We start from the raw sequence: 25,440 nt of genomic DNA, 5'->3' as shown, positions 1-25,440 counted from the left end.
AGTTGCTACGCTTTCTAAATCGTACCCAACTACTACAGGAATCATCATGCAAATTTTTAAATCGATAGAACAATTCTAACATGCCTAAATTAACGATTAAAAGCTATCTATCTCGGACGTACAGACGGACGGACGGACGGACGTACGGACGGACGGACGTACGGACGGACGGACCGACCCTAATTATAGAAAAGCTTCGCTTTTAAAAATGCACTACACCCCTGTGGGCCACATACCTAGCCCGCTGGGGTCGGTCCCCAACTTGCTGGATTATCTAAAATAATGTCCTCATTAATAGACACAGTTTATTCAAGGAAAAAAACAAAAAGAATAACTAAGTTTCTGGGTTAGGTTAGGTAAAATGCACATAAGCCCTGTGGAAAATCTACCTAGCCCGCAGGGGTTAGCTTCAGGTAAGTCTTATGCCAATTTTAGCTCTGAATTTGAGTTTCTTGACCTTAAAAACCTTTATTTTGATATATAACAAGATCTATATTGGAAATAATGCATTTAACCCCTGCGGGCCACCAACCTAGCCCGCTGGGGCTAGTTTCAGATTAGTCTTATGCTAATTCTAGCTCTGAATTTGAGTTAACTGACCTAAAAAAGTTATAATTTGATGTATCGCAACATATATATTGGGAAAAATGCACTTAACCCCTGCGGGCCACCCACCTAGCCCGCTGGGGTCGGTCCCCGACTTGCTGGATCATCTTAAATAAAGTCCTCATTAATAGACACAGTTTATTCAAGAAAAAAACCTGTGAAAATATAAGTAAGTTTCTAGGTTAGGTTAGGTAAATGCTCTTAAGCCCTGCAGAAAACCAACCTAGCCCGGGGGGGTTAGCTTCAGGTCAGTCTAATGCTAATTTTAGCTCAGAATTTGAGTTTCTTGACCTAAAAAACCTATAGTTTGATATATAACAAGATATATATTAGAAAAAATGCACTTAACCCCTGCGGGCCACCAACCTAGCCCGCTGGGGCTAGTTTCAGATTAGTCTTATGCTAATTCTAGCTCTGAATTTGAGTTAACTGACCTAAAAAACTTATAATTTGATGTATCGCAACATATATATTGGGAAAAATGCACTTAACCCCTGCGGGCCACCCACCTAGCCCGCTGGGGTCGGTCCCCGACTTGCTGGATCATCTTAAATAAAGTCCTCATTAATAGACACAGTTTATTCAAGAAAAAAACCTGTGAAAATATAAGTAAGTTTCTAGGTTAGGTTAGGTAAATGCTCTTAAGCCCTGCAGAAAACCAACCTAGCCCGGGGGGGTTAGCTTCAGGTCAGTCTAATGCTAATTTTAGCTCAGAATTTGAGTTTCTTGACCTAAAAAACCTATATTTTGATATATAACAAGATATATATTAGAAAAAATGCACTTAACCCCTGCGGGGCCACCAACCTAGCCCGCTGGGGCTAGCTTCAGATTAGTCTAATGCTTATTTTAGCTCTGAATTTGAGTTCCTTGACCTAAAAAACCTATAATTTGATGTATCACAACAAATATATTGGGAAAAATTAACTTAACCCCTGCGGGCCACCCACCTAGCCCCCTTGGGTCAGTCCCCGACTTGCTGAATCATCTTAAATAATGTCTATATGAATAGATACAGTGTATTTAAGTTAAAACCCTAAGAAAAAACAATTTAAGGCAAGTTTCCACATCAAAATAGACCAAAAAAGTCTAAAAACCCCATTTCCGCAGGGTTTTTCTTACCTAACCTAACCTAAAAATAAAAATTTTTGGATTTTTTTGTCATTTAGATGTAATACCTATAGGACTAGGCTTATATACCAAGTTTGAAGGGTCTAGCTCAATATTTAGACCATTTTGCTCACGGTTTAAGAGCTTATGTCATTACGCCCCCCCCCCCTTAAAGCAATAATTCATTTATACTATCAAGTATTGCAAAGAAAGTGCAGCCTTAATTTTAACCGAACAAAAATATCAGATTCTAATGCAAGAACGTCCAAGCTTTTTTTAGGGGGTAAAATAATAGGTCTCAAAAGGTTTGAGGGAAGAGGGGGGTAAACACCCCTTTACACAACCTTCAAGTGAAAAATCGCACTGGCCATTTTAAGGGTAAAGCACAAGAGTATAACTACTGGCTCCCTGGCCATAGTAAAACATGGTTTTGATAGATAGCACGCTGTTTAATTTTATGTATTGATTTCCAAGTGTTCGATCAATAATTAGGCCAGCTTTTTTTTTACATTTTTCAATAGGTACACATTTTTAGATTCAATATTAAGATGTGTCAGGGAGAGAGGGCACGTTGGACTGAAAATCAAAATAGTCCCCAAAGTTTTTTTACGCGAATCTCGCATTCGTTGGCTTTACACTTACATTAAATCTTGAGATTAGTACAGTTTTGTACATAAAATCGTCTAATGACATCTCTGAAGATAAAAATAAAACTTTTATTCAAAAATTAATTAGGTAGGTAGGTATATAACAACGGAAAAAAAACTATTTGGCCTTCCAATTTCCGCCAGTCAAAACTGCTAAAATTTGAACTTTTTTATATCTATTACTGCAAATCACAGTTTTAAAACTTAATCTGAAAAAGACAGGACCGGCTTAAAAACGTCCAATTTTTGAAAAATATTTAAAACTTATTAACTTTGTAATTTTGTTAGTAAAATAGAAGAAATATAATAAATTGTGCCATAATTCTTTAGCTGGAGAAGGTAGACCAATAGAACTCGCTATATTTTAACTTTATTGCCTATTCTATACACGGATGAAAAGGATATACAATGATAGTATGTATTGAATAGTATTTTAGACAGTTTTCCGCGGATATTAAAATGATAAATTATAAGATTTAAACAATTTTAGTTAGCCCCTAGGAGCCGAAGGTTCAGGCTAACAAAACTGGTAATAATTTTATGATTTTTAATTTTATATTTGTGTTATTTTGTCTGTCATACGATGAAACTTCGTATTTTTCAATATATCTGAGAACCGGTTCAAGTCCATTGGATATTTATCGGTTTCGAAGCCATAGCTTATCAACAATAACAGATTTTTAATTACGGAAAATAACATTAATTTGGTGTATATAATGATTATTTATAACAGGCAGAATCTTCAATTTTCTTTCGGTAGAAACTTGCTTTGTATTTTTTTCAATTATTGCATATCCCTAATTCCCTGTTTATTTTTACCTAGGTCTCGAGTTTTAGCCCTCATATAACTATGATAAAATAAAATACATCATACATTTACCAAACCTAGGGGCGTCCTCACGATTTTTGTTTTAGGGGCAATTATAATTATTTTCACGTTTTATATTCAATAATATAAGCCAAAATAAATAGTGTCAAAACCAATTAAAGGGGTGTAGACACCTCCCTCCCGGACAAACGCCCTGCGAGGATATATAATAATTATAATACGATTTTACACCGAAAAAAAGACGAATCCACCCAAAAAAAATGTTTTTGAATATTAATTTAACCGTCGATATTAAGTTATTGCATATTAATTTTTATTTCTTACGAAAAAAAGTAATAAACAACTAAAAACATATCTTAATAGTACCTACTGAAATTATTTTTAAAAGCATAAACTTAAACTTAAAATTTGTACATATAAGCAAAAAAATCATAAGTTCAGGCGGGGACCTACGTAGGCATGAAGCTAGTTCCCGCTTCAAAATACTCAGAGATAAGAGAGAGAAGGAGAGAGAGAGAGAGAGTGGATGGGAAATGAGGTTTAGAGAGCGGTTTATGGGAGGGGGGTCTGTTGCATGGAAAAAAAGGAGTTTGTGGGAAGGTGGTTTTTAGGGGCAGGGGCTGGGAGAAAAGGGGGCACGTTTGGTATATTTATTAAGGGGGAGGCTTCTATTCACCTGTAATACATAAAAATATATTAATATATTATGTACTAGTGGCTTCGCCTCCTTGGTAAACGTAGAATAAAACCATTCAATGACTTTTCCCGTTACAAATAAAATAGCTTAAACCCATCCCATTACTTCTTTAAATAATGCTATAATTTAAAGTAGTAAGATTTTTATGTAAAAGATCTCGGAAATTGCTCATTAGAATTGATTGTGCTTTTTTGTTAAGCTTTAGACATATCTTTGGGTAGTTTTAAGCTATTTTCTTGACCTCTCCAAGAGGCTAGGGGTGAAGTAACTAGTAGGATATTAAAATAAGGAATTAATGGGCAGACCAAAGGAATTATGGCTGGCAAAAGTAGTAAGTGGTCAAAAAATGGACAACGCATTTTTTTCGACAGATAGCTGAAAATGGATAACAAGAAACGCCAGAAAAATAAAGCTAGGATAGATAGATAAATGGTCAGAAAAGGGTATAGGGTGATAGAAAACGTGGCCCTAAAGCAAGCGGGGGTAAAAAAGGAAGGGGGGTTAAAATTACATATTTCAATAACCCTTTAAAAGGCCACGTTTATAATAGAAAATTGACCATTTATTGGGCCAATCAAAAAGTGAGAGGAAAAAGCATTTTTGCTTAAATCAAAATTTTGCACAGGGCTAATAGAATATGTAAATTAGCTTAAAATAAAGCTTTACGAAAACAAATATTGCTTCATTTTAGGCCAAAAAATAAATTTCTTTCTAAAATAAATTTTAAAAATAACGGTTAGGTTAAGAAAAACACGTTTTTTCGTCTTATCTAAAGAGATTAAATTCACGTAAAATCCTTTAATCTGTTATATTTTTTCTAAAGATTTAAAAATTATTTGAATTTTATAAATATGCTAAAATAGAAATTAAGTAGGTTGATTTAGAGATTTTAAACTTTTTAAAAACATAAAACTATTCTTTTTTGAAAGCAGAATTTCACTAGGTACCCCTAAATACCTAAGAAGAACTGGTTCCTATAGGAAGTTTGAACCAGCCAATCAAAATTTTTAAAAAACAAGTTGTGTACCACTAAAAAATAACCCCTCAGAGCTTCTAAATCACCCCTTCCCAAAAAAATGTGTCTTCTGAATTTTCCACAATCACAGACGTCCAAGCATTTTTTTAATGGGGTAAAATAAAGGGTTTTCAGGGTTTGAGGGCCCGAGGGGGGTAATCGAACGTATTTTAATTTTTTTGAAGGGGGTAAAATAAAGATTTATAATGTTAAGAAAAGGGATAAACACCCCATTACCTCCCATGGACGATTATGTCCGCAATCAGTCTTTTTTGGTAAAATCGGCCTCAAAATTTGGGAAATACTAAAATGAGTCACAGCCTAAGAAATGCAACTGTACAATATAATTCACACAAAAAAAATCAAGTTGGACTAATTTTTTTTTTTAATGCATTAAAAGCAAATGAATTAATTACATTAATTTAGGCTATCTTTTAGACTTTATAATAAGGATTTAAATATGAAAAAAAATATGAAATCTCAAAATTTAAGTTCTAATGAAGTTTTACTTAAAAATAAAATAATCTTTTTTTGATCTGTTAAATATCTTAATATTTTTTATAATAAGGTACAAAAACTATTTTAGAATTTACTTTTTATCCTCATTATATATAATAAATACATTTAAAGGAGTTATTTTACTAAATCTTTTTCAAATAAATGCCGAGTAAAAAAATCATTAGTTTTGGACAGGGATCTAAAGGGATGAGACAATAGCCGATAAATTGATCATTATGTATCTTCCCAAATGATGATACATCTATAGATTAAAACTAGTGGTTGAAACGTTCGAAAACTCAAGTTAATTAACATACCAATCATAATGTATTAAAGTCCTCGAAGTTGTTAAGCCAACGAATAAGAAACCGTTAATATAAAACTTTGGGGACTAAGCTTCATTAGACAACTACAAAAAGCAAATCCAAATACTTATAATAAAGTAACAGGATCTCTGTCTATCTACCGAAGGATCTCGCTAACGGCTGAACCGATATGGTTCTCCTTTACAGAATAGCTTATCATAGGTCCTGGGAAGGTTTATAACTAATTGAAAAAAATTACCCCCACCCTAAAGACCTCTATGGGTGTACCCGCGAGTATATAATAAAGTGCTATTGACTGTTAAAATCAGTCTTAATTCAGTAAAAATTCCATATTATTTTTCAACCCGGTTAATGGTAGTTTTTAACACGTTAGTCTCAAAGAGGAGTAATACACTTTTACCGGCGAAAAAGTTAAAAGCAAAATTACAGACGGAAACTTGAAAAACCCACCTGACATAGTACAAATTTTTATTATGGATTATGTTTAATAAAGGGCAGATGCGTTTATATGATGTAATACTTATCAAAATTAGGTTTGGTTTGGTAGGGGAAAGGGAGGGCGAATTATGGCGATTATTGACCTTGTTTCAAATAATAAAAAATATTGATTTTTTATTTTGAAATATTCTTAACTATTATTATGCCAATAGTCAAAAAGGGGAAACTTTGTATTAGTCCTAGGAAGGGTTTAAGCCCTTTATTACTTTCCAAAATGTCCCAAAAGTCTTGAAAGACGCTAACAGTTTTAAAATGTTTAAAACGGCTGTTCTGAATCGCGTCTAGGTTTAATAAGGTTTTATACCATTTTAAGTATCCTTAACTGTCTATAATACAATCTAAAGTATGCTTGAAATCATATTAAGTTTGTCTGTTCAATAAAATCTCTAAAACTGACTTTAAAAAGCTTTGTATTGGTCCTGATAAAGCGTTTTGCCATAAAAAAGTCGTTAATCATTCCAAGAAGTCTCTTAAACGGCCTAGAATCTGCCTAAAAGTAGCTGAATGTCCATATATATGTTTTATAAGATATCTCAAACGGCTGAGATGAGATGTCTGAGCTTAACAAGAGAGCATTGTGTTGATTCTGGCGAGGTTTTAAGTTATTTCCGGACATATGGGGGGTTTGGGGATAAAAGGTACGAAAACGCCCTATAAAATAAAATAAAGCCATACCTATCAAAAATTCATTCGACCGAAAATAAATTCGTTATAATCATATAACCGTTAAAACATCAGGGCATTTGATTGCAGTTTATTTATAAAAGGTTCTTTAAGTTAAATCTCTTTTAATTGTTAAATATACTACTTAATTTAGACTTTTTGTTATTGAAATCTATTGTTTTCTAAATAACGTTAAAATGACCGTTAAACCGCCATTTTTAACGGCCAACCGCCAAAAAATATAAGAAAAAAAACTACTCACCAATACACAGCCATATTTTTATCCAGGGTGTTTTTTAGGCCCCCCAGAGCCTGTCAATTAGGTTGGCTCCCCTGCGTCCCTGAAAACTCACATTGTGGGGGTGATGCTCAACATTCCATTTTTATAACCACTTTTTCATCCACTATTATACCAATAGACTAAAAATGGTTGCTATATATAGATCACTTAATGTGGGTGGCGTACACTGTACTGCCTGCAAGTACGTCTGTACGGCCAAATTGTACGCTGTACGGGGTAAAAAAATGACTATATACACAAGTGCAGATTTTTATATATATAATATATATGCTCCTTCCCTGCCTCTCTGTATATTACTACTGTGGGCCAGATTATTATGCTGAGTAGGTCCCTCTCATTCTAGAGCTCTCTCTCTCTCTTTCTCGCTCTAACCTTCTCTCTAAACTCTCTACATTCTCTCCCTCTCTCTGTATTCTCCCCTCTCTCTCTCCTAAGCCGCCCTACCCCATTCTCTCTAACGCACCCCGAGCATAAACCTTTACGGGGTACTATAGTTTTGTAGATTCATGATATATTTTACTATTTTTGAAACAGATTTAAATGATCACATATTATTGTAAAAAAAGGTAATAGTCAAAAAACTTCTTTCATTCAATGAAATTGATTTTAAAATTTGAATCTACAAAATATAAAATTTAATTTTGGTAAGATAGGAAATACGAATATTATTTAGGCATAAAATACCTTCTATAATTGTTAATTTTCCCTATATATTCTTTTTAAATTTCATTAAACTAGTGTATTTTCATATTTTTATAGAATTTACCAAGTGTTTTCAAAAAATAAAAGTTTGATGACATATTTTATGACAAAAATGCTTTTTTATGAAACATGATATGCTAGGCCATTACGTAAATTTTAGTGTATAATCATTTTTGCTCCAAGTCTCTTGTATGTTTTTAGTAAATTTTTGTAGAAACTACATCGACATGCGTTTGAAGGGGGGGGGGGGGGGGACCCTCACCCACCACTACATTTTCCAACCCCCCCAGACAATATTTTTTTTCTTTTTATCTTATGTTATCAATGAAGTTTGTTGGGGGGGGGGGATGTAAACCCCATAATAAAAAATATTTGATGGGGTGTCTTTTAACCTCCCCCCTAACTCTAAACCTCCTATAGATTGGGGGGGGGATGTTTATTTTGGATATAATGATTGGACTGTTCAAACTTTTTAATCAATATATACGAAACTACACAAGAGGTTATTTTGTTGATCATAATTGGAGAAGATCAGGGGGTGGTAATTGGTTATATTGTTATCCATTTTTTCTGAACCCATAAGATACCCGAAAAAACAAAGGACTTTTTTTTTCGAGGGGGGGGGGGTTAAAATGACAAAATTAAGTAAAAAGGACAATACATCATAGATTTTTTTTTATGAATTATTGAAACATTTCTAAATATTGTATGTATGTACTATTTAATTAGATGTATCCTGTATTCATGATACAAAATATAACAAGAATGATAAATTACGAAGCAAAGCCATTTTTTTCTAATTTTAAGGGGTGTGTGTGTTTAAAAGTGCCTAGAATTTGATGTTATTCTACCCTATTTTAAAAATTTCCCTATGGAGGGATGTGAAATGTCCAAACAAAAAAGTATTAGGGATATTTTACCCCTCACATGCTAACGTACAAATTACGGTTTAGCTTCGCTCCAATTATTAATCAGTAAAACTCATGGAGTGATGGGACATATGAATTGTAAATTATACTGGTCCCAAAAGTGCACAAAAAAATTAATTTTTTTGGGAGGGTGGGGAGGGAAATACCTTTTTATCCCCACCCATATTGTGTCAAAATCCCCCTTAAAATTGAAATTGAGAAGGACTCTCTCCACCTTTTTTCCACCCCTCCCACCCCCTCTGATGAATCGCTGTGCACGCCACTGGTCTTATCCTTTAAGATCCCTGGTATGTCTATAACTCTCATCTCAATAAATTGGAATAAAATAATAAAAATTAGTTCTATTTAAAATCTATGTAATATCAAAGCTAGCTAATCTACAATTGGGAATTTACGTACGTCTGTCCGTACGTGATTACATAAAGTGTTTCATTTTATTTGAATTTTGGAAAATCTATTATCTACGCCCCTTTATCCCCATTTTACTTGAAACGTCTTTTGCAGACAACAAACCTCTTGATTGTAGGATATTTGTCTTAAAAGGACTCTCCACAGAAAAATCAACTTTGGATTTTTGAAAATCTAACCTGAAATTATTATTCTCTGTTCAATTTTAGGCATTTTTTGTTTTTGTGGCATCGCGATCGAAGCCCTTTGAAAATTTTGTCCGCCGCCTATTTGTACTGCCGCTATAACAATATATACTACACTTTCCTCCACTCAATATATGTTCGCCGCTAAAGAACATTTGCTCCATTGCAACCGGCCGCTCTACGATTTATCCTCTTCCTTGACTGGACAATCCTGCCGCCTCCATTTTGTGTTCGTCTCCGCCAAATATAACCATCTTTTGCCGCAGTTGCCGCATTCATCGCCCTTCTCCGCCGCTACTCCGCTATACATTGCGTACGTAGCTATACACAACACCCCCAGCCTCCATTTAATTTCTGAACAAGGGAGAGGGGAGCCTGTATTAAAAAGCGACGTACAGCGGAGTAGCGGCGGAGAAGGGCGATGAATGCGGCAACAGCGGCAAAAATAGAAGCTAAAAATCACTAAAGCAGCACAAATTAAATGGCGGGAGGATTCACTTAAAGGAGGTAAAAAATTTCAAAGGGCTTCGATCGCGATGCCACAAAAACAAAAAATGCCTAAAATTGAACAGAGAATAATAATTTCAGGTTAGATTTTCAAAAATCTAAAGTTGATTTTTCTGTGGAGAGTCCTTTTAAAGTCCTAACTGTACATATCTATATCCTTAAACGTTGTTGTTGTTTGATCAGAATATTTATTTTTCTTCTATATATAACGCTTGTGGCTACGCCCCTAGAGGCCTCTATTGGCCCTGGAAGGAGAGAGAGGGTTTAACCCCCAACTTACAATTAAAAAAAAAGGAAATAATTTTTTTGGGGGGGAGTGGGAGGAAATTTTATTTAGGGGAGATTTCTCTTGGGAGGGTGGTGGTACCATCTCCCCCCCCCCCCCCTCCAAAAAAAAGTTATAAACCTTCCAAGGACCTATGAGAAGCTACATTGTAAAGGAGAACCATATCGGTTCTGTGGTTAGCGAGATCCTTCGCTACAGTAAAAAAGCCTAATAATTTGTATTAAAGGATAGTTATTAATTTTCGCCGCTCTTTTATTGTACCCAATTGTCCTTGTCAAAATAAAACAAGGATGACGACATCCATAAAAGCGAAGCACTGAAACGGTAGGACAAACGGACTTTAACACTTGTATAGTGTCAGACCTGAATAATCAGAACATAAATATATAAGAGTCGAAGCAAAATTATAAGTAAATTTGTTGAAAAACTGCTAGATCCAGGATAATGTCTATGGACATACTTACATTTTTTGGACTTGATTATAGAGATGCTTCGCTTATAATATTGTACTTTGTTGTCCTAGGAATCAGTATTAAAAAAATCAGATCAATCGGATAATTTTATCTGATACAAATTTTGTTGTTAAAAAAGTTGAAAATCAACATGTTTAAAATGGACGTACGGACATTTCGGTAATGATTATAGAGTTGCTACGCTTTCTAAATCGTACCTAACTACTACAGCAATCACCATGCAAAGTTTGAAATCGATAGAACAATTCTAACATGCCGAAATTAACGAAAAAAGCTATCCGTTACAGACGTACGGACCGACCCTAATTATAGAAAAGCTTCGCTTTTAAAAAAGAGAAAAAGGAGAGATAGGATAATAGAGGGGAAAATGGGAGACAATGAAGGAGAGAGAACAATGTAAAACTAAAGTTGAACAGAAACTCATTTAAAATTCAATTTTGATACGAACTTCACAAAGATATACATAACAATATAAATTTAGATCCGTTTCTACGTACACTATAAAAAAAATTTTTAATTTAGATTTTATTTTTTTTACTATTTTTATTAGTGTATCTAATCTATAAGCTAATGATTTTTGACTTGTCATAAAAGTCAGTAAAAGTGGGGGGAGGTTGGGATAATACTCCCCCCCACCCCCACGCATATAAAAATTTAGGTTGCATTGCCATAATCCCCTCATATAAAGGATAGGGGTATAAGGACGTCCAAGCTTTTTTTTTTTTTGGGGGGGGGGTTACAAAATCATAATTTTGATGTAAATTTAATATGGGGTAAAAACTTATTTATTTTCAATTACCTATGGCACCCCTAAAACTCTTTGAGTTGAGGGAGGGGAATCAACTTTGTACCTCAATCTATGAATGGAAGGAATTTTATGTCAATTCCACCATTACATTTAAATTCTTTTAATGAAACAAAAAATGAAATAAAAATTTTATACATGGAAATAAATTTCTTAGAGTGTAGAATGTTGATATTATACAAGGATATCTGTGTCCATAAATAGCACATAAATCCATAATTTTATTCATGTCTGTCTATCTAAAAGCAAGGCTTTTCGATGGTCGAGTCATGTTAGAATTGTCATATGGATTTTAAACTTGGCATCATAAATGATTTTTCCCGAAACGCCACTGACTCCCAAACTTGACACAAAAAATTACAGAGTATTATTATTTAATAGAAAAAAAGCTAAAACAACTCATTTATAAAACTGACTTTCTGGTGATAACTATAGAGTTGCTACGCCTTATATGTTGCAACTAAATCTATAATGTTCGTTTTAAAAAATATTTCGTATGAAAATTCTCTAAATTTTTTCCCCAGAAAAGTAAATCCGCATAAATCTGTTAGTTTTAGTGCTGCCATATTATTAGCAGCAAAGCTATGTAAGATTCACTTTGTCCGTCCGTCAGTCCGTCATTACGTCCCTTAACGCTATGGTGTGGAAATGTGAGTTTCTCGACTGTTATTGAGGATAGACTGCTGTTTTTGTATGTATATATCCCTTTCCAATGAGCATCTATTATATATAAATTACTTCGTCCGTCAGTATGTCTGTCAGGCTGCAAAGGACATTTATATACTTAAATGTAAAGGTTTCGTGATTTTTTACAATATTCTCCTAATCTTCTCTTTTTCTTAACCCTCTCCCCCCCCCCCACCCTTTTCATGAACAGCTGATAATGATTGAGTATAGATTAATTCTATATTGTGTTGGATATGTTGAAACCGGTTTGTGGCCATTTCCCTCTCCCCCTTTATGGCCTGAAAATGGGGAACACTTTCGCTTTCATGAAAAATCTTAAAAATGGTTTCAATAAGTGGGCTCGTATTAACCCCTTAGATGACGATAACGTGAACAGTCTTAAATAATTTATTTTAAAAATGTTTTTTTATTTTCATTTGGGGTTTATGGTTTTTAGTGTCGTTTTTTACGATTGTAATAAGTTTTTTTGTATTCATGTGATATTAATGAAATTTCATACAGAGACTACCAACTACTTTAACTAGCTATGTTTAAAATTTCATCGATCTACATTGAAAGGCCAACGAGTTATATTTAATATTTTTATTTAATAGTATAAAAAAATACTTTTTTAAATGTAGTACCTACGGACAAAGATTGCAAAATTAAAGGGATTTAAACGTAAAAATCGATCATGAAGCATAAAAGAACAGCGATTGTCATTTGTCTAAAGAATCTACACAAAAAATTTCAGACTCCTATCTTTATTTTAAGTGTTTTTTTGCACGAAAAGTTAATGTTAATTTTGTGAAAGGAAAAAAATAATTGATCCGAAATTTAAACAAAAAACCTACGGACAAAGATTACATAAGTATAGGGGTTTAAACGTAAAAATCGGGCACAAAGCATAATAGAACTGCGATTCTTATTTGCCTAAGGAATCTACACAAAAAAATTCAGACTCCTTTCTTTATTTTTAGTGGTTTTTTTTGCACGAAAAGTTAATGTAAATTTTGTTACAGGAAAAAAGTAATTGATCCGAAATTTAAACCTAGTAAATGAAAACTAGCATAAATCCTGCCATGTGGGTCTGCCCCCAACCCCTTACCCCTTACCAATAAATGAGGTCCATATTAGCAACCTAACTATACAACATGTTCTACCTTGTAAATATTTCCATGAATGAGGGATCTTTTATTTTTTCAGTACAGCTTTGCAACCGATAAATATCCGCTAGATTAAAATCAGTTCTCAGCCATACTGAAAAGCATCATATTATAGGCAATTTTCTCTCTATTAATAAACCTATAATAAATAAGGCAAACAATATTAAATCAGGACTAATTGGTACCCAAACTTTTATAACCATTAGTAAAAATTGGTTTATAAATTACATTTGGTACCCAAAGTTTTATAACCATTTGTAAACATTGGACTGTAAATTACACTCGGTACCCAAAGTTTCATAACCTTTAGTAAACATTGGACTGTAAATTACATTTGGTACCCAAAGTTTTATAAACCTATATGGCTATATCCGCTAGATTATAATTGGTTCTCTGCCATACTGAAATGCATCATATTACAGACAATTTAATGGCTTTAGAATCGTTTTACACGTTGTTTTTATGTTAAAAATCGTCCAATTTAACAATACTTTTCAACAAATATTATTAGTAATTTAATGGCTATAGAATAATGTTTTTTTAATCCTTTTTTACATTGTCTTTACGTTAAAACCGTCCAATTTAACGATACTTTTTATAAAAATACTTTTAGTAATTTAATAACTATAGTATAACGGTTTTTTAAAATAGTTTTTTACATCGTGTTTACGTTAAAACCATCCAAATTAACAATACTTTTTAACAAATATTGTTAGCAATATAATGGCTATAGAATAACCGTTATTTTAATCAATTTTTTACGTTGTTTTTACGTTACAAACCATCCAATTTAACGATACTTTTTAACAAATATTGTTAGTAATTTAATGGCTATAGAATACCGTATTTCACTTCGTTTTTAAGTTTTTAACTCTTGTATTTCTATTTTAATATCTGCGGACAGCTGTCTATAATACGATGTGATAAATAACTATTCCAGTAAGGCTTCCAAACCGATTTATATCCGCTGGATAAGAACCTGTTCTAGGCCATATTGAAAAAGTCATGTATAGCATTGTATTACAGACATTTTCCCACAATTACTAAAATAAAAATCCTAAAGAATAATGTCAGTTTTTTTAGCCATTTCGGCCATTTGGAGCCCACAAAACTGGTTTTAATTGTATAATTTTCCATTTTAATATCCGTGGACAGCTGTCTATAATACAATGCAATAAATAACTATTCCAGTATGACTTCCAAACCAATTTATTTCCGCTGAATAAGAACCGGTTCTAAGCCGTACTGAAAAATCATGTTTAGCTTCGTATTACAGTCAAATTTCCACATTTTCCCACGGTTACTAAAATAAAAATCATAAATAATAATGTCAGTTTTTTTTATCACAGGCCTTTATTACAAAACTGGTTTTAATCTTATAATTTTCCATTTTAATATCCGCAGACAGCTGTCTATAATACAATGCAATAAATAACTATTCCAGTATGGCTTCAAACTGATTTATATCCGATGGATTAGAACTGGCTCTAAGCAATACTGAAAAATCATGTTTAGCTTCGTATTACAGTCAAATTTCCACGATTATTAAAATAAAAATCATAAAATTAATGTTAATTTTTTTTACCATGGGCCTTAGGCACATCAGGGCCCACAAAACTGGTTTTATTTGTTTATTTTTTCATTATAAATAACTGTGGAAAGCTGTCTATAATACAATGCAATAAATATATATTCCAGTATAGCTTCAAACCGATTTATATCAGATGGATTAGAACTGGCTCTAAGCAATACTGAAAAATCATGTTTAGCTTCGTTTTACAGTCAAATTTCCAATTATTAAAAGAGAAATCATAAAATAATGTTTAATTTTTTAGCATGGGTCTTAGGCACCTCAGGGCAAACAAAACTGGTTTTATTTGTATATTTTTTTATTCTAAATAACTGTGGAAAGCTGTCTATAATACCTATAAATACCTATTCCAGTATGGCTTCCAAATCGATTTATATCCGCTGGATTAGAACCGGCTCTATGCAATGCTGAAAAATAATGTTTAGCTTGGTATTACAGTAAAATTTCCACAATTATTAAAATAAAAATCATAAAATTAATGTTAAATTTTTTACCATGGGCCTTAGGCACCTCAGGGCCCACAAAACTGGTTTTATTTGTATATGTTTTCATTCTAAATTACCGCGGAAAGCTGTCTATAATACAATGCGATAAATACCTATTCCAGTATGGCTTTCAAACCAATTTATATCCGCTGGATTAGAACTGGCTCTATGCAATACTGAAAAATAATGTTTAGCTTGGTATAACAATCAAATTTCCACAATTATTAAAATAAAAATCATAAAATTAATGCTAATTTTTTTACCATGGGCCTTAGGCACCTCAGGGCCCACAAAACTGGTTTTATTTGTATATGTTTTCATTCTAAATAACCGTGGAAAGCTGTCTATAATATGATGTGATAAATTGATTAATTTAAGCATGTTAGAATTGTCCTATAATTTTTAAACTATGGATTTCCAGCCAAAAAATTGTTGATCAACAGTGCAGTTACTCTTTAATTTATTTGCCTTGTGGCTTTTCTTGGATGTAATTAAATATATAGGTATACAATTCAAATATTATGCTTATTTTATTCTAAAACCTTTTTATCATTTTTAGTCTTTTAAAATCGCTAGGATTTGTAGTTGCACTTAAAAAAAGAGCGAATAATGAGATTTTCCTTTTATTATTGTTATTATCATAAACCGGTTAGAAGATATATTTTTCATGTCAGATATACTTTATCTACAACCCTGATAATCTACTCTATATACCAGTTTTGCTGATTGTCAAACCGAGAAATTTCTGAGCTTCGCTAAGCATTGATGTTGTCATCTTTGTTTAAAATTTTATTGTTAGATTTTATGTCTTTTTAATGTCGCAAGTGCAAATAAAAATAGATTGCAAACTTTAATTGCATTCATTGATGTAGATAGAAATTTTAAAAAGATAGGACGATTTTTTTCAATAGTTTTATAGGAGGAGAAAGAGAGTAACAGGGAGAAAGAAAGAAAGAAAGAAAGAAAGAGAGAGAGAGAGAGAGAGAGAGAGAGAGAGAGAGAGAGAAGAAAGAGAGAGAGAGAGAGAGAGAGAGAGAGAGAGAGAGAGAGAGAGAGAGAGAGAGAGAGAGAGAGAGAGAGAGAGAGAGAGGGAAGGGGATATATCGATATAGCAAAATAGAGAGATAGCGGAACAAGAGAAAAACAATTTAGGTAAATATCGGTAAAAATGTATTTATATACAAACAAAAATCCGTTAAAAAACTTATATTTAAAAGTTTCATTCAGATATACATAAGGGTGTTTTATTTTTTGTTAAAAATTTCTTCAGAATTTTTATCCAAAGCAGTGATTGCATTTTATTTTTTTAGTACAATCATCCATTTTTGTTTACTTAATGGCTTAAAAATAAAAAGATTTCTGCAACATTAAGGTAAAATCCTATATTCAATCATAGCAACTCAATAATTAGTACCAGAGTGTTCGTATGTCCATTACTTAGCTTTTCTAACTTTACATTTTGATGTAATTTTGTCCAGACGGATCTCGGAAATATTTAATTATAATTTTTATAAAACTTTTTAAAGGTCTAAGGCAGGTTTTAAAGTATTTATAGAAGGGAAGGGACAGGTCAACTTCTCTATAAAAGTAGACTCCCTAATCCCCACAATTTTTCTTTTTTTCTTTATTTTTTAACCTTTTTGTAAAAGTCTTCAGTACTATAGTTCACCGTTTACATTTTTGGAAATAAAATACAGAGTAATTTTTTTTAACAGTAATACTGTGTTTTTTTGCCTGTAGCTCCTCTTCAAACGAGAATAAAAATGAGATATTAAATGGAAAGGACGTCAAAGCTTTTTTATTTGGGGGAGGGGGAAGGGTAAGGAATTAATAAATTAAATTTATTTTTTTGGGGGGATGGGTAAAAATTAAATGATTTTTTGTCACACAGTAAAAAGAATTGTTCCTTTTAGCTTACAACTAAATCAATTGCCACACTGAAAATTTGAATAAAAAATCAATAACTAAAAAATTTGCCCCACGGTGAAAATTCATTTAGAAATGTCACACAGTGAAAAAAAACTTGTTGCTTTTAGTTAATAACTAGATCAATTGTCATAAAGTGAAAAAATTGTTTAATGTATCTTACAACTAGATCAATTGCCCCACAGTGAAAATTAAATTTAAAAATCCCTCATATTGAAAAGAATTGTTGCATAAAGCAATTAAATGGTTCTATGGTCCCACAGTGAAATTTCAACTGAACATTGCCCCACAGTGAAAAGAATTGTTGCTTTTGGCAAGGAAAACGTTATAGAGGAATGTACAGACACAGTTCTTACAATTTCCTACTAAATTTAGATGTGACTTCTTGAACACCCTCTCTTATAGTAAAATACCAATAAAAAAGTAGCATGTTTGTAGGATGTATGTCACTAAAGATCTCACAAACACCTGGCTGTCGTTTTTTTTCTTATTTTTTTTTTTTTGTTGAAGGGTACATTGGATCTAAAAGTTCTCTCGTTTAATGATTAATCTACTGGAGGAGATATTTTGTTTATCGTAATCGAGGGTTTACATCAATTATTTACTGACCGACATAACATAACATGGGGAATAGTCCCTTTCATGGCAACGCCCCTTAAGGGGCGATTCGTTGTATTTTTAAAATGGCTTTTGATAGGTTAATTTAGGTTAGGTTAGGTGATTGCCCCACAGGGTTTAGGAAATTGGCCCCGCAAGGGCTAGAAATAAGAGAAAAATACTGTAAAAGAATCGGCCTTTAAATTTAATTGTTTAAATCTTAGAAGGGGGAGGTCCTTTTTTAACAATTGAAGGTTTTCACAAAAATGATATTTTTAAAAATTTCCATTGTTTAAATTATCTGATTGTATGTACAAATATGTTATATCATTGGCACTACAATTACAAAAAATAAAATTTTAGTAGCGTAGCTACTCAAAACTATGTACAGTACATATCCAGGGACCTAAAGTGATAAGACAATGGCCGATAGATTAATGTACATCCCCAATGATGATACACAAAATTACCCCTTCTGTAGATTACAGTTAGTGTTTGTAACATTTAGACACTTAACTTAATGAACCAACCAATTGAAAAAAAGTCCCTAAAGTTGTTGGGCCAGCAAATAAGAAAACCTTATTATAAATCTTAGGGGACTAGTGTAATAAACAGCCCAATGTTCCCTCCCTCCCTGGTACATATCCTATTACGTATTGTATATTCGATGTTAAAAATGAAATTAAAAGAAATTCTGTTTATATGAACCATCCAATTTTGTGTGTTTGTACCTTATTTCTCATTAACAAAATATAATTCTAGCCCCTTCGGAGGATGCTTATCTTACAAGGTTCTTTATCTAATACAACCTAACCAAAAATAACACCAGAATTATGATGTGTCAGTGGCGTGTACAGGTTTCTTTTTTGTCAAAGGAGGTAGACACTCTCTTATGCAACTCTTTATTATATACTTTATCTGTATTTGTGCGATTATTCAGGAAGGGAGGGGATATTACCTGTTTAATACACTAGACCCCAAAGTTTTATAATAACGTTTTTTTATTCGTTCGATTAGCAACTTTGGGGACTTCTGCTAAATTTTGATTTCTTAAAGTTAAGTGTCCAAACGTTTCATTAACTAATTGTAATGTACAGAATGGGGTAATTTTGTTATCATTATTGGGTATGTTTATCAATTTATCGGCTATTGTCTTATCTTTTTATATTCCTGATAATTATTCCTTACATTTCTATGAAACCATATTAATAAATAAAACCTTCAGTGATAAAGGAAAAAGTAAATTATAAGATGCTTTCCTTAAAAGTGCCTAGCAAGTCCTTATATTTTAAATTCTTTGAAAAAAAGGGGGATGTGGTAGTTTTTTTTTATTCATGTATAACCCCTGTGGGAAGAAGCCCTTACCCTTCGGTGTCCTAACCCAGCAGAGCTACCTTGCACCTTATAGCATAGCCTAAAGTAAAACACAAAAAAATAACCTCCACCCCCCCTTTATTTATATATGTTTTGTTTTATTTTCTTACTGGAAAAAATTTTCTAATATCATCTACAAGCAGCTACGCCCCTAGAGGCCTCTTACAAGCACTTGAAGTGGGTGGGTGAAGTCGTCCCTTCCCCATACGTTTAATTTTATTCTTTAAAAAAGTTAAGACATTTTTTTTGTTAGGGGTGGGGTTATTGTTTCTAGGGGCGATTTCACTTGTGAGGGAGATGGTACCCTCCCATAAACCTTACAGGACCTATGAAAAGCTTCATTGCAAAGAAGTACCATGGTAAGCTAGCGGTTAAACAGACAAACTAACAGACATCCTGTTACTTTAATATAAGAATTATTTAGCTAATTTATCCATCTATATATTTCTGTGTATAGAAACCACATAGTAAAAGTGTGTATCTGGCTAGAACCAGTTAAATAATAATATTTTCATCAATGGATGTAGAATATATACGTGGATATTATGACAGGGGAAAAATTAAGGTTGCTATTTCACCTGCCATTTATTGGTAAGTTCGTTCATTCAGTAGGAGGGGAGGGGATTGGGTAAATGGGGTATAGGGGGGATCGTTATTTCAGCCCGCTACAAGTTTTGCTTTATTAGAGTACATGGTAATCTGGTGTAAGATCCAAGTAATAATAAATCCATTTTTTGATTTTCCAGAGCCAACAATAATATTATGTTTGTCTTTTATTCATAAATATAGAGATAATCAAATGGAATATACTTGGATATTATGACAGGAGGGTAATTGTCGTCTATTTAGGTTGCTATTTCCCCTATCATTCATTGGTCAATTTTTTAATCCAGTAGGAGGAAGGGGATTGAGAAAAAATAGATTATTTTAGCCAGCTGCAAAGTACACTTTATTTTAAAACATAATAATCTTGTGTAAGATCCGAGTAATAATAAATGAAATGATAATAGAATGTACTAGAAACTAGACACTAACTTTATAATTGGGTCTAAAGGTCATGATCAAGGATCTATATTAAGTCCATATCTATAATACAAAGTAGAACGCTGTCTGTTTGTCTGTTTGTTTGTCTGTCTGTTTGTCTGTCTGTTTGTTTGTAGCGAAGGATCTCGGGTTCTCCTTAACAGGGTAGCTTCTCATAGGTCCCGGAAAGGTTTATAACTATTTTTGGGGAGGGTACCACCACTCTCCCAAGAGAAATTGCTCCTAGAAAAAACTCCCCTCCCCCCCCAAAAAAAAACAACAAATAAATTTCCCCCCCCCACAAAGATATTTTTTCACTTTTTCTTTTAAAATCTAAATTTAAAAAATTGGGTTATCCAATTCAATTCCCCCTTGCTCAAGTGTCCCTAGAGGCCTCTATGAGGCGTAGCCGCTAGTACTCTATAATTCACTTTTCTGTCCGTCTGGGTTACAATCGGGAAATATGATATTTTCGACTGCTGTCTAAGATAGACAGTTGAAATTTTTTGTGAAGAGTCCTTGTACGAGTGAGCATCCAGAATATAATTTACTTGGTTCGTAAGTCTGTCGGTCATGCTTCAAAAGACATAACTACTTATTCTATAAAGGTTTTGTAATTTTTGTAATTTTTAAAATTTTATCTTTCTTATGACAACTGCTCTGTAACTCACTTTATCTGTTTGACCATCTTTGATTTTATGTGATTCGTTACTTACCTCACCAATACCTCATACGGGTGGAGATGCTGTCCATGACACTCAAACGCCATGGTCCAACAACCCATGATAACCTTGGGAGCCAAATGTATCCTTTTCTGTCCAAACACTCGGGGTAATAGGTTTAGTAACACCCATCAGACAACCAACTCTTTTATTACACTACCTTTGTATGAAAAGTCTTAACTGTGCATGGTAATTAGTTGCTCCTGTTTTGGACCAAGGCATTCCCCCTACTCTAACGTTGCGCACACGACATAGCAGCAGTAGGAACCATTTTTAACGTCTTTAGTTATGACGCGGTGTTAAGCTAAATTCGAACCTATGACCTCCCCGACGAGGAGCGGATGTTACTTATGGATGTATTCATCTTTGTTATTAAAAGCAAATCTACTCTACTTATACTGTTTGTGTTGTGTATGTCTGTCCTTTTGTCTGTACTGCTAGGATGGATAGATTTTTGATCAGTGGCGTGCACAGTGATTCACAAATGGGGGGTGGAGGTTTTACTATTAGAGGTTTCAAACAGTGGAAGGCAGTCCTTCCAAATTTTAATTCAAATGGAGGGTGTTAACACCCCGCTACTATACGCCACTGAATTGGATGCACTAGTTTCTTTAACCGAACATGTTCAATCCAGAGGTACCATCTAATCAAAAACAACCAAAAAAATGCGCCAATACTTTTCCTTTATCCCTGAATTTATATCTTCCTTTAAGCTTTCCTTCTTCTGTACAAAATTATCAGGGAGGGAGGGAGGGGACATTCAGCTGTTCATTACATTAGTCCCCAAAGTTTTAAGATATGAATTGAATTTTGATTGTTGGTTCAATAAGTTGAGTGCCCAAATGTTTCAACCACTTTTTGTAACCTACAGAAGGGTTAGTTTTGTGTATAATCAACGGGGATGTACATCGGATAAACGTAAGTAAATGTGTATCGGAAAGAGAGGGTACATTGAGCTGTTTATTACACTAGTCCCCAAAGTTTTATGATAACGTTTTCTTATTCGTTATCTTAACAACTTTGAGAACTTTTATCGAATTTTTATTGGTTGGTTTAATAAGATGAGTGCCCAAATGTTTCAACCACTTATTGTAACCAACAGAAAGTGAATTTTGAATGTAATAATTGGGGATGTACATCAACTTATCAATCATTATCTTATCCCTTTTCCCTGAAAAATATATATAAATTTTACTCACAAAACAAATAAGGGGAATTTAAATGTTTTCTCTATGATTCAAAATTTTGAAAAGGACAATTTTGTGCAAAATGCCATTGAATAAAATCAAACTTATTAAAATGTGGTATTATTAGGAATGTGAAGGGATAAGATAATGAACGAGAATTAAATATACATCCCCAATGAGAGTTATCCCTTCTGACGAAGACCAAACTGCATTACTTTTGCACCACTTTTGACGTGATATTCTCCATCTCTTTTTTAGGGATTTTCTTTCCCACTTTTTTCTCATCTTCTTTAATGACGTCAAAGGAATCAAAAGTGACACAAAAGTAATGCAGTTTGGTCTTCGTCTTCCTTCTGTATGTTACAATTAGTAGTTAAAACGTTTTGACACTCAACTTATTAAACCAACAAATCATAGTTATACCTTCTGTAAATTAAAAAATATTAATTGACAAGTTTTAACACGGGTAGTATTGAATCTACCAATTAAAATGCAGTAAAAGTTTTTAGACACAAATTGGATAAGATATATATAAATCTTTATTTTAGCTTATTTTATGTCGTTTTTATATACTTAATAAATAATACATGTATTAGCAAAAATGGAATAAAAATTTAATATAAAAGTTTGTTATATTAGCAAGAACAAGGATGATAACATCCAAAAAAGCGAACAACAAACGAACATTAACACTTGTTGAGTGTCAGAAGTGAATAATCAGAACATAATTATATAAAAAACGAAACAAAATTCTAAGTAAATTTGTTGAAAAACTGCTTAAATACAGGATTTTGTTTAAGGGCATACTTAAATTTTTAGGACTTGATTATAGAAATGCCTCGCTTATAACATTGTACTTTGTTGTCGGAAGGACCGACCCTAATTATAGAAAAGCTTCGCTTTAAAAAACCTTACACAATCAATAAATATAAGAAATACCAAATTAATTCTCAAAATATTTTGGTGATGTAATATTATCAGAAAATTTCGTTTCCACGTTAATATTTTGCCTAAATATATTCTTAAATAGTACGTTGTGTGAGTTACTTAAGAACTCTGAAACGGCTGTAAATATTGAATTCATAGAACAAGGATATATTCATCCAGAATTAGTAAAGCAAAGAAAAAACAATTCATTAAAATAAGATTAGTTTTTATAAAAACTTATGCCTCTTCTTAAATGAAAAAAAAATATTCCTGTTATTATGTGTACAGACATACCCTCCAGAGTCCACAGTCCACATAACGTCTGGAAATTATTTTCTGAAACATTCAATCTAAAAATTGAAAATAAGAAGAAAAAGTGAAGCAAAACAAAAATTTATTTTGACAGACTCTCGTATATCCTGCTACTTTGGCACATAGAAATCCACTTATTGCACAGAAAATCTAGAAAACATTTTTCTAATGCTTTTAGCAATAAAGTCAATCACATTTCCAGCCTGAAAGACAGGCAAATTGAATTTAAGATTAGATTTGAATCAGATTGGTGAATTTTGACAATAAGTATTTACATTACTACAAAAGGACAACACCAACAGACAAACAGACCTGTCTTGTAGAGTATCTTCGCTACTAACAAAATTGTTTTTAAACGTAGTAAATCACTTTCACCTATAATTCTAAGTGAGCCTTAACCCCCCCCCCCCCATCCAATCTATTATTTAAACTTTTAAAAAACCCCAGGGGCACTGAAACCCACCCCCCCCCTTTTTCATTGTTATAAAAACATGCCTTAGCCTCTTCAAGGGCTCTAACCCTATGGACCCAAATCCATTCAGGACAATATTCTTGTGGGGCTCTTCTAAGCTTTAATTGACCTAACCTAAAATGAATAAGGTGTTCAAAATATCTTTTTTTCCAAAATTTTATATATGGTCCATTTGCCATATGTGGGATATTGCCAGTAAATCTGAGAAATCTGAGGGTTGTGGCCTTCATTTTGCAAAACTAGAACTATTTTTTTTTCAAGATATCATAAACATCGGGCATAAAGGGTTAAGTTTGTAGGTTAGAAATGAGCAGGGAATGAGGGGACATGCATTAGACATTAAAAAGTATACTGATACCCAAAAAATAACATTCTCGCTAAAAACTTTGCGTGCTTTTGTAAATTTTTTTGGTATAAATAAGCAGTGTCCAAATTTTTCAACCAATGATATGAATCAACAGAAGGGGGAATTATGGAATAGTAGCCAAATCATGTGATTCTGTTTAGTAAGAGCTCGGAAACAGCTAAACCGATTGGTCAATAATTTAGATAATCCTTATTGCTTTAAAAATAGGAATAGTTATTATTATCGCCTCGTATTATAGACAGCTTTCCGCGGATATTAAAAATAGGATAAGATTAAAAACAGTTTTGATAGCCCTGAAGGGCCGAAGGTCCAGGGTAACAAAACTGGATTTTAATTTTATGATTTTTGTCTTAATATTCGAGAAAAGTTGCTATAATACTATGTTTTACATGAGTTTTCAGTATTGCTGAGAAACAGTTCTAATCCGGCGGATATTAATCGGCTTAAAATTTACCTTTTAAGTCCTTTTCTTTGCAAATGCCTAAAATGTATAAAAAGTATCTTACAACCATATAGCCCTTGTAGAAGAGTAGTATCAGTTAAGAATCTTGCTTGCAAGCATATTTGAACCCATCTTTTAATTTCTGGATAAACATTGATTTTTTTTTCTATGTAAACAAAGGGGACTGTATATCAGAGATTCATCAGGTCCTTCCTAGCCCAGACATTATACATTACTAGCGGTTACGCCACCAGAACCTCTAGGAGCTCTTAAGTTGGGAGGAAGAAAAGTCCACCCCGCTATTTAAAAAAAAAAGTTAAAACCTTCCCTGGACCTATAAGAAGCTTTATTGTAAAGGAGAATCATATCGGTTAACTGGTTAGGGAGATCCTTCACCCTAACAGAAAGAAAGACATCCTGTTACTTTTAAATAAGGATATATTCATTGCTTTTATATGGACACGAGCTACTTTGTTATCTCCCAATAATTGCAAGTCTAACAAACCATGCTACAAAAAAACAAGGATGACAACACGGTAGGACAAATGGGCATTACACTTATATGGCGTCAGAACTGAATAATCAGAATATAAATGTATAACACTCGAAGCAAAATTGTAAGTAAATTTGTTGAAAAATTGCTGGATGTGGAATATGTTTAAGGACATACTTACATTTTTAGGACTTGATTATAGAGT

General features: G+C 33.0%; 1 protein-coding gene across 4 annotated transcripts in view; it reads right to left on the bottom strand.

The window, feature by feature from the left end:
* LOC145313448 (uncharacterized) overlaps positions 1-7,538 on the bottom strand; it is an 89,606-nt gene extending 82,068 nt beyond the window's left edge. For all 4 annotated transcript variants that reach the window (XM_080152871.1, XM_080152873.1, XM_080152872.1 and 1 more), the window contains exon 1: positions 7,152-7,538. In XM_080152871.1, the coding sequence (XP_080008997.1) occupies positions 7,152-7,165 (14 nt within the window). In that variant the 5' untranslated portion in view covers positions 7,166-7,538. The remainder of the gene's footprint in view (positions 1-7,151) is intronic.
* Between the last annotated feature and the right edge of the window lie 17,902 nt (positions 7,539-25,440).

The sequence above is a fragment of the Acartia tonsa genome, chromosome 3 (genome assembly GCF_053477335.1).
Source record: "Acartia tonsa isolate MP-2025a chromosome 3, ASM5347733v1, whole genome shotgun sequence".
Lineage (NCBI taxonomy): Eukaryota > Metazoa > Arthropoda > Copepoda > Calanoida > Acartiidae > Acartia > Acartia tonsa.
This window is presented reverse-complemented; position numbering and strand designations above follow the sequence as displayed.